This window comes from Ornithodoros turicata, chromosome 9, assembly GCF_037126465.1.
Source record: "Ornithodoros turicata isolate Travis chromosome 9, ASM3712646v1, whole genome shotgun sequence".
In the NCBI taxonomy this organism is placed as follows: Eukaryota; Metazoa; Arthropoda; class Arachnida; order Ixodida; family Argasidae; genus Ornithodoros; species Ornithodoros turicata.
In genome coordinates, this window is record NC_088209.1 from 32,344,962 (window position 1) to 32,355,796 (window position 10,835).

General features: G+C 41.9%; 1 protein-coding gene across 2 annotated transcripts; it reads left to right on the forward strand.

Moving 5' to 3' along the window:
* Positions 1–238: 238 nt before the first annotated feature.
* On the forward strand, positions 239–10,551 carry LOC135368651 (ras association domain-containing protein 2-like). Of its 2 annotated transcripts, none has more exons than XM_064602063.1 (10): positions 239–533; positions 1,034–1,128; positions 1,236–1,381; positions 1,559–1,634; positions 2,879–3,037; positions 4,110–4,445; positions 4,504–4,657; positions 4,765–4,886; positions 5,965–6,062; positions 6,928–10,551. In XM_064602063.1, the coding sequence occupies exons 1-10, from the start codon at positions 494–496 to the stop codon at positions 7,001–7,003; spliced, it is 1,302 nt and encodes a 433-aa protein (XP_064458133.1). In that variant the 5' UTR covers positions 239–493; the 3' UTR covers positions 7,004–10,551. The 2 variants fall into 2 exon arrangements, with proteins under 2 accessions (XP_064458133.1, XP_064458134.1); XM_064602064.1 differs by lacking the exon at positions 239–533 and adding an exon at positions 613–758.
* Positions 10,552–10,835: the final 284 nt, after the last annotated feature.

Below are 10,835 nucleotides of genomic sequence, written 5' to 3' on the forward strand. Positions count from 1 at the left end.
GGTGGAAAAGTGAAAAGGGATGAAATCCTCCTACCACATGCAACCCCCCACCCCCTAGACTACGCTGCTGGTTCCCACGATTCCACGATTCACGGCTTCGTGCTAGCACAGCCGTCCGCCGCCGTCACGAGCGACGAGCGGAGTGCTCCGCGGAATAGTACAAGAAGTGCATAAAGCGTGGGCGTGCGGGCGCGACGCGGAGAAAGAAAATAGTTCCGGATGTTTTATGTCTTTCTGTATTGATTACACCACTTCTGTAATGTGTATTGCAACGCTTATGAGCTCCAAGTGCTAGTAAAATTGTATGGTACAAATACGCTGGTTGATATCTTGGAATTAGGGAGTTCACTGAGCTGTGGATGATGTGTTTGTTTTCACTGAATGAAGAGTAGTTGGTTTGTATGCACATCACGCCGTTTGTCTTGTGTGTATAGCAGCAGTGTGAAAAGAGTGTGATGCGTCTGCACACATGTGAAAACAAAGTACTGTGACAATGTGGACCTGCAGAAAATGCGGAAAGCCCGTATATTTCGGTATGTAGCGCCTTTAAAATGAAGTGCGAGCGCATTGCTGTATGAGTCATTTAATTGTCAAGTCGGTCCCATATCTCTTCGTTTCAAAATGCTGAATGTATTACGATATTTAAACAAGCTTTTTGCGTTGATGTTTTGGTCAACGTGCGTTGATCGACTGAATAACAGCACACATAACACCGGGCTTCGTTCTGTGCGCTTAGTTTTGTTATGACAGGTCCCATGGTGAGTCAGTAGCAACGCGGAACACTTTTCGCTGTTAGCTTAAAAAAAGTCTCGAACGATGCCGTGTTACATCCACCTTGTCCTTAAAACCATCTGAATCCAAGCACGTAGCTTCACATCAAATTTGTGTATCAAAATAACAAAACGATTGACGAGCAATGAGTTCATACAACATCTATCAACAACACCGTGACGCTATTTTGACGTAGATAGACTCTTTTATCGTTAATGCTATAGTTTATTGGCTTGAGACGTGCTTTTTACCTCTGTTTTAGCCGAAAGAAAAACGTCTATGGGATATGAGTGGCACCCAGAATGTCTGAGATGTGAAGAATGTGGGAAGAGGTTGAATCCAGGCCAGCATGCTGAGGTGGGCTCGTTGCAAAGTCTCAGGAATCATAAGCTTACGGAGCCTTTAGTGACTACAAATAAAATGCCCAGACTGTTTCTCATCTGCTCCTTCTTTTTCATAAAAAGCACAAAGCTGTCCCATACTGCCATGTGCCTTGCTACAGTGTCCTTTTTGGCCCCACCTTGTTCGGCCATGGGTCCCAAGTAGAGGCACATACTAGTTTTGGCAAAGGAGGAAATAATCATCGTCAAAGCATATCCTCTGTGCCAAGGTAAGGCACAAGAATGTTTGCAGTGTGGCATTTTCCATCTTGCATTTTTAACAGTTGTATTGGTAACTTTAACTATATATATTAGAAAGCAACATTATAGTAGCCTGCAATTGCCTCCTTTTGGATATGTGAGCTTTTGGTGTACTTGAAAGAATGAGGTGTTGTCTTCCGTATTAGGTCTCACTTGGAAGGAAAGCTCAAGCAGTACAACCAATTTTACGAAGGCAAAAGCGGCATTATTCAAAGTCGACTAGTGAGTATACTGTGTTTATGCTGCATTTTTGGAACCATAATTGTGTATCATAGATTGAAACTACTGACAGTAGCCAAGGTACAGAAGATACCAGTGGAAAAATCCCTGGATTGCAAGTTCAGTAAATTTTGCAAGATTCTTGACATTGATATTATGTGCTATATAATTTGTTACTCTCAATCGTGATAAAAGTACTGTCATTCTGACAGTTGCATTTTGTAGCAGTTGCAAAAACTCTGTAGCAGATTGCCCCCCCCCCCCCCCCCCTTCTCCTCCCTAAAAAAGACATAGCTTTCCACATTAGTTCCCCCTCTGCCCTCTCCCACTGGTCACTCTGGTCACTCTGGACTCTGGTCACCGTCTATGAAATATCTACATGATATTTACATCATACGAGGTCTTGCGCCGTGTGGGAAAACGTATTCACACGCCTGCAACACATCCCAGTATTTGTTTGCAGTCCCTGTAGATAAAGCCTTTCTCATGACGCACACACACGATGCTTACCTGATAACTGATAGTCCGGACCCATGCGAAAACTGGAAGGACTCCGTCACATAGTTTCTTGTTATATTAATGCAAAATGATACAGGAAAATTTTGTGTGATGTAACCATCAGCAGCTTTCAGCATGGCGATGGGGATATGTAAGCCAATTCAATGAGAAACTTGCAGATTTCATTTTGGTATATCTCAACATTGCCCTCAGCGACACTTATCTCAGTAGCGTATCCCGGTGATATCCGCAGATGTGTCCGTACTCCAAATTGCGTCACCGTCGAATCAAAACTGAACGTACATATGTGGTTAATAACTAGTAGGCTCTGTCGGGTGAAATCTTTGCCACACGCCGTTTGTTCAGTTCCCATCAACCTTAATAATAACACTGGAAAAACATTGTAATTTTCGAGTGCGATAACAGCTGCCCTAGGGGCACTGGGGGAATGTTAAGTGCACAAAATCCTTGCGTTAAACTAACAAAACAATTTTGTTCGATAAAGATTTCCTCATGGCACCAAGTGTTGCTGTGATCGTGCTCGGGCACGAGACCATATTTTTTTCAGTGTTATTATAAAGGTTGACGGGAACTGTACATAACTCACATTCAAACCGGCTTAGTAGTAGCAGTATTCACAGAAATATTACGCAACATATTAAAACAGGTTCTTGGATTTCTTGGTCCACATGTCAGATTGTGGAGAGCCTTGAAGATTTCACAAGCATCACAACATTTTATTTGTTCAGAGGAATGGACGCCTCATTCTGGAGGGCTCTATAAGGATCTACTGGGGCGTGAATCGTGTGATCAGACTGAAAGAAGAACATGATGACCGCATCACCGTGCGGAGGAGGAGGAGCTCCCTGCGGCTCAGCAGGGTCTCTACAGAGATAAAGGAAGCAGAGGTAAGATATTGAACTTCTCATAAACTGATTATGCAGCGTATGTTGCCGCAATGGGCTCTGCTACATGTCAGTGACTTTTAGGGAAAAAAATTGGGGAGGCTCTCTCTGTTGGAGAGGACCACAAGATTTTGGGTATATAGTTAACCTCAGTAACTTTCATGATGTCAGTTCTGCTAATGAGTTGATGACTTTGACTGGTGAGCTGCAGCGCTAGTTGACAGTTCTGAAAAAGATCTGAAGAACTTCTCGCAGATGACATTGACAGCTGTTACTTGGTGATCGAGCATCTTTGAGAGCGTTGGGACGAAATTGGTGAAGGAGCCGTAGGGGTCGATGGTTGCTCTGCAGATTTTGTAACTCTCTATGCTCTTGGAAACGCTATGCTCCTTAATGCCAGAGTGTTACATGAGATTTCTTTAGTGTCAGCTACGTAAACGGTCGGAAAGATGTAAACTCTACGTCAAAGACGTAAACTGCATTGCTTATGATTAGGGAGTGACTTTTCCGGGTTAAATGCCTTGCTCAGATTCGGGGGGTAAAAATCGGGTGCTATTTTTAAATCCGTAATTCGGGGAGAAATCGGGCAATAATTGTGCCTTCGGGTGTTATCGGGTGTTTTTGTTTCTCCTCTTGTCTATTAAGTCCTTTCCTAATCTCTCTTTCTTTCTTTCTTTTTTTTTTTTTTTTTTACGGGATCGTGACTTTCTAGCGGTAATGCCCGAAGGCATAGACAGTGTTGACACACATTGCTGGGAACGTAAGTGACCCATTCTTACATGTGTTACACGTGGCGACCTTTGTTCGTCTTCAGTGGAAACGTCACTTGAGGATTTCATAGTGACTGGAATTCGAGGAGAAATCGGGTTTAACCCGAATTGGTCGGAGGTCAGTTCGGGGGGAATAACCGGGCGGAATCGGGTTTAACCCGAAAAAGTCACTCCCTACTTATGATCACAACCTCAAAATGCATTGTGGGATTGAAGTGGAGGGAAAAGAAGGCAGGAAAGCCCATCCACGTTTTCATCTTGTTCCGATCTCCCCTCTTTGTCACTCACTTCACGTATCTTTTCAGTCTCCCGACGAGATTGCAGCCGACAGCACGACGAGTGCACCCGTAACGCCCAATTCACCAGAACCTGTTGATAGGATCAAAGAAGATGGAGAGGGTGGAGATGCGGAGAGCGGCGCTTGTGACATTGGACGTACCTACAGGACATTGCCCAACCCCGGAAAGAGAAGCCTCCAGTCATTACTGAACAGCGACGGTAACGGAACCGCACACCTTGACAAACAATCGGACGTGGGTGCCGCGGACTTCGACAGTGTGACGCTGCGCAACAAGCGGCGGTCGTCGAGGGTCAAGCTTCGTAGGCGATGCTCTATCAACGGACACTTTTATAACAGAGAGGTAACGGAGATTTGTTTTTATCGCTGACAGATCTGTAAAACATTTGTAAACAATGCAGACGAGCGTGTTCACCCCTGCCTATGCAAGTGTGACCAGCGTGTGGGTTACGAGCCTCGTCAATGCCCCCGAGGTCATCAATCAACTCCTGGACAAGTTCAAAGTTGAAAATCCTCCACAAGAATTTGCACTCTATGTCGTTCGAGATACTGGAGGTTAGTTTGTTCATTCGTCGCACGTCATGTGAGGCGCGTTCGGAACTAATGGGTCTGATTTTGTTGCAAGTATCGCTGTCTGACTGCTGATATGTCTCCTTTTACAGAAAGACGGCTTATGCAAGATGATGAGTACCCTCTTCTTGTCCGGGTCATGCTGGGGGCAGACGAAGACGTTGCAAAAATTTTCATAATGAACAGAGGGAAAACAAACGAAATTCCTTACGAAGTAAGTTGAATTAAATTGCTTACGAAGTAACATGGCAGCGAAGATTTCACATTTGACTTCGCAAGTGGCTGCAAGTGACTACCTTCAAGCCCAGAAACAGAAATTGGTCTCCCCACATAGAGGAGGAAGAGGTCATTCTGCAACAGGCATTAACTGACATGACGGAACAAACACAAAGGACAAACACACGGGTACAACTGTCTTCTAGCAGCTCTAGGAACTCATGGAAGACAGTTGTACTTATGTGTTCGTCTTTCGTGTTTGGGTGTGAAAGTTGTCACATAACATGTACCTCGTTGGGTAAGGACACTATTGAAACAGGATGTGAAAATGACAGATAATCAACCAAACATGATATGTCTGCAGGATCATCATTGCAACGACAGCATGTACGACATTATATTCAGCAGAATAGATTTTGTAACAGACTTTTATGACCTCACGACATTGAAAGTACTGTCATCAATATCATGATAATGCAGTTGTTGCTGAAACGTCATGCTCAGTGTCTGTGGTCGATCATGTTCAAATTTCTTAGTCCAGTATACCATCTTTGAATGGTCAGTCATGGTGCTTACAGTGAATTGGCATATACTGTAGGCTGCACTGTGATTCTTGTGAAGTTGAGCATGAATGACATTATTATGTACCAATGCTGCAAACTTAAAACGCAGAATATCCTAAGTCTCAGAAGTTCTGCAGCACTTCAAGTAAGGCAGTGTAAACTGTCAATGTGGCAGAAGAGAGCCAGAGTTGGCATGCATGCATGAGTCACATGACATGTGAAGACATTGAAAACAGTGGAATATACATGATGCATGAATTGTTGCATGCACACTAAAAGACAGTGTTGCATTTTGACTGGTGCAGAACTGAGTTTTACAGGTTAATTGTGTGCAAGTATAATGTATGAAACCTGTAAATTAGAAAAGTGAATGGACTTTCCTAATGAACAGGTAGAAGAGTATGCTGCGAATAAGAACAAGTAGTACCGTGTTTACGTTCAGCTGTGCCGCCTGTTGCATGAATATCTTTTACGGTGAGTGTACATATGCTTAATCTTAATCTATTGTTACAGGTCGCTCAATACTTGAACTTCAGTGATGTGGAACTGTCCGCATTCATACAGAAGTTCCATGAGGAAGAGGACAAAGAAATCGAGAAAATCAAAAAGAAGTACGGGAAACTTACTATATATCTTAGGCTCGTCTAAATAATGAATTTGGGATGTAAATGGAATACTGATGCGAAGCACATATTTCCCGTAACTTTCACTTCGTTTGATTCCATAATACTACAGACCTTGGTATAGTTGTGTTCTACTTAAGAAGAAAAATAAATGTAGTGTGTCAATTACTGCACCGCAGATAGGATGGCTCGGCACAGAGACATCACTCTGCTTCCGTATTGGCTATTAAGACTGGCCGCATGACACTGCGCGAGCCCTCCCCCATGGCGGCGCTGCAGTATCTCTCCTGGCGCGCTATTGTGTCTCCTTATCTGCAACGGCGTATGTAGATGAGGAACTAGATTTCTTTTCCTTCTTAAGTTGAACACGACCATAGTTGCAAGCATGAGGACTACAAATGAATTTTATAGTCTCACTAAACATACTGAGTACTACAGTTACGCAGTTACCTGTCCTACCATCCCTTCAACATTTTAAGAATAGACATTGCTGTTATGTGTGCTATTCCAATTTGAAGCACATTCTGGAAAATGGGCCTGCGAAAGAGTGTACATGTAATACTTGTGTGGTTCACTTTTGAGCGGCACAATCAACATAATCTAGATAAAGCTGCTGTATCATCTGCATTTCTTAAACCACAATATGAAATTTGGTGCAGTGATGCTTAATTGGGGCGTTAGTCCACCTCAAGTTCTGCCATTTTACAAACACTTGCGGGTGCTATTACATTATTTGATATATGTACTATAAGAGAAGAGTACTTGTAATGAAAGAGTACTTATGCTGACCTGGTATTTGTAGAAGGCATCTCATCAAAATGGTGTAAACGTAATTGCCTCTTTTATTTTGCAGGTTTGACACCATGCGCCGTAAAATGCAGACAAGAATGATTGAACTGAAGGCCATACCAGTTAAAATTGTCTCCTAGGATTTGGCATGACCATATCCTGTGCTGTTCCTACAAAATATCATGCCAAAGCTTCAAATATTTTTTCTGCAGCAGAGTTTTGCAGCATGAAGATGTCTACGGGTGGTATCCACTGTGTAGCCCTTGACTGCTGCAGAAAATTTGCACAATGTGCTGTTGTTAAGGTGTGCAGTTTTATATGTGATCTTTAGTTAGTGATATCCATTGCTAGCGTGTTCTAGATGTTTCATCTGCATGGAGGACTTAATAATGCAAAAAAAAAGTTCACAATTTTGGCAACCTAACTTTCTAAATTGCAAAAAGGTGGCACAATTGTGCATATAACAATATTGATGGATAGGACCTCGAAGTTTGTACAGAAGCCTTTCACTCAACGCTGCGCATTACCGTTGCTGTCAGTACCAGAGAGGTCTCATCGTACCAACCTCTGTGACATGAATGATGTGGATGAATCATGTTACCATGACTTCCAAAACAAATATTTGTTTTGTAGCTTGGCTGGATTTTTATTTTTTACTGCAACATCGTTCTTTTTCTTTTGGGACCTCTGTTGTTGGCTAACAGGTAGCGCAAACTTTGGCCCTGGTCCGGTCCCTGTTGAGCATAGCACGTTATTTCATGTGGGAATGAACATGGTTATTTGAAATTACTTTTTTATATCGAGATTCACCTACCATGAAGAACTGGACTAAGATGAAATGTGTTATATAGGTAGTTTTACACTTCTGATAATCATGTCCCATTATATTACCTGGGTTGTGTTATATACCTTTCAAAGCCAAACATTTGTAGTATCGGAAATATCGTTTGGCTAGATTCTTTAATAGCAGATCTTCATAGAACAACTAAATGTGAACAGATACGTCACTACCTACATAGATAATACTCAGGACTGTGCGATCAATATCTATGCAAAATATAGGTATTTGAATTTTTTTAAAACTCGTGCTAAAGAATGTAGCACTGGCAACCCTCTACATCTAACCTTGTGGTTAGATTCCAATTGAAGGCTTACGGGCAATAATGGTATGAGTACAATGGAATCCCATTAAATGTACAATTATTGCCAGTAAGCTTTCAATTGTGCTGCCACTTTAGGGATAGCAATATAAGGAAAAGTGGTCCTCTCTGACTGTAATAAGATTATGCAATTGTAATAAGAGTTGTGCAGTTGTTCGATGTCGTGAACAAAAACTTCGATAATGTATGTGTAATGTCACCACCTGGTTGTTTCTTTATTTTTATTAGCTTAGCTCTAAAAATCTGTTGCATGTGTGGGGGTCATTTTGCACATGCCGGCTTTCAAGGGACCTTTGTTTCCCAAGAATGGCAGCTTCATGTGCACAATAGCAACCTTCACCAAACATCAACTAACTGAGCTTTGAAAGCTTGGAAAAAGCTTTTGGTTCTCCTTAACCCTGCAGATGATACTCCGGATGCAAGGGTGAACGGTGTCGGTACGCAGTCACACCAATCAAACACATTGATTGCATGATGTAAAAGCAATAATTGCACTTATGTGTGCCCTCTTCCAACCATAAATTCTGGGTTATGGTAGGTTAGCTGCCACATTGTAGGAAAGCCCCGACTTTCTTACTTTTTTCATTGACTCGCGGCACAGTCTTGATGATTGCTATGCAAAAGATCTCTGCACAAGAACTCTGAAGAAGGTGTCCGTGTTAGATTGGTATGTGTGAGATGACCCAAAGGAAGCCAGCTTTCGATGTTTATACTCTTTCTTTGTGTAAAGTGTGAAACTATAGGCATATTGCAGATATACTGAAATTTAAATAATCTCTTGTATAACAGAATCTGCAAAGTAATCGTCAAGATAAGGAAAGTGGATGTGTGTTATTGGATTGCACATAACTCAAGCAAGACTCGGTACCAATGACGATGACTTTTTGCACACAAAATCCATGCAAACTCTGCACAGATAGGATTTGCAGGTGATTGGAGAATGAGAAATGACAAGGAAGGCTAACCATGCATAATTATAGTAACTGACAGTAAGAAAATCTAGTGATCTGCAGGAATGGGTCACAAGCAGAGGACCAATAGTTCAGACAGAACACTATCCTACTGGGCCCAGTAGAAGAGCAATCTTCTGTTTCAAGTACCCATAGGTCCCGACCTGTGGCTGATCACTCCAGTCACAATAGCCATTTGTGTATAAGCAACATGACGTTGTATGTGAGCTTAACAAAAGATGCATTTACATTCAGAACTAATGAAAGTACAAATGACACAAACAGAAACTGTTAGGTTGATGGGCATTCAACATGTGTCATTGTGGTATGCACTACATTTTGTTCATCAGCTCTCATGATGTACCTAACTCCCATTGCTCCCACTGCAGTAGCAGTGAATGATCACTAATAGGTTCATGAAATGAACAAACAAGAGAGTTTGTTCTTCACCTTTCACCTCCCAAGAAAAATAGAAATCCATCTGAACTTCCATGACGACATACTGTCATGCCTTTTTTGGACTAACTGAACTGCACTACAACCCTGGGCCATTTAGCATTGCTGAATTAACTTCCTCTTATTGGTAAACTGCAATATTATGTTTTGCATAATACATATAGACATTGTAACATGTGCTTCACACAGTTGAGTACTGATGCAACCTTGTGGAATGACTCAAAAGAAGAACCACACAGACCATATCAAATTCTGAAGTATTCAGGTTTAACCGGTTTCATTTTAAAACTAGTGTTGTACTACTTGTGTTCATTTTGGTAGGACAAGCAACTACGTGCACAAATCTGCAACTTGCTGACACCTGGTAGATCTAACCTTTTAATTGGTTAGCTATAATTTTTCTTATAGAGCGCAACTGCTGGTCTGCCTTCTTATGCCTGGCTCACACAGTTGCATTTTCACGCGTTACGGATGCGGCATTTTTTTCATGGCAACGAAGTACGAATACGAAAGTACATACGAGTAGCACACACACCGCAAAAGTTGGGCTCGACCGAACTCCATCCCGTATTTACATCCGACTGCGCAGGTGTCCAGTGAGTGAAGGCACACTGGTGAGCGGAGATAGATAGACGTAAAAAGAGTGTAGGCAAGACTGGTCAAATGCAGGCGTTTTTCATATCAAGAATGCATCTGCCTGAACGGTGTGTCGTACGACAATCTCATCCGCACTTGATCTGCACCGTACCCAGAACGGAGAGAAGTGGCAGTGTGAACCGGGCATTAATCATTACGAAAGCTCTCTAGTCATCCCCATACTTTTTCTCACTTCACTATGCTGACCTGTTTTACACAACCTTTTTCCTTATACTTGTGTTTTGGCATTATGGCAAATGACTTACGCTTAGCACTGGACACCACATGAAATGCATCTCATCTTCTTTACACATGTGCTATGTTGTTTCAGGTGCTACTCACAGGCTCTCTGTTTGATTTTGGATATACTATCCTCATTTATTCCATGAAACACTGATGTACTTGTTATAGATCTGAGGCAGCTGTCAGGTAGTGCACATGAACTTTATTACTGCATTCAAAATAAATCCTCTCCTTTTCATGTGAGTGAAGCGTGTGGTGGATGCAATTTGTCAACCAGTGGTGCAAGTGCGGGCTGCTAGTCATATAGCTTAGTCATATACATGTATATTCTGAGTCGCTTTGCTTTGCTTTACATCTCAATTTTAGTGAATATCATGACGGTGAGAATAAATTCAGACTGTAAATGTACTGCAAAGAAACATAACAAAAAATGGGTCACTGTGATTTTTATTAGATTCACTATTCAACAGTCCGTTATGTCACATAAAAGGAGTATAATGTACCCTTTATAACCATCTCCTAATAAT

What these genes read in the sequence shown, in the direction of transcription:
- LOC135368651 (XM_064602063.1), top strand. Translation starts at nt 494, where the DNA reads ATGTGGACCTGCAGAAAATGCGGAAAGCCCGTATATTTCG. An exon ending in CGGAAAGCCCGTATATTTCG is followed by an intron (nt 534 to 1,033) that starts GTATGTAGCGCC and finishes CCTCTGTTTTAG; the next exon opens with CCGAAAGAAAAACGTCTATG. An exon ending in GCATTATTCAAAGTCGACTA is followed by an intron (nt 1,635 to 2,878) that starts GTGAGTATACTG and finishes TTATTTGTTCAG; the next exon opens with AGGAATGGACGCCTCATTCT.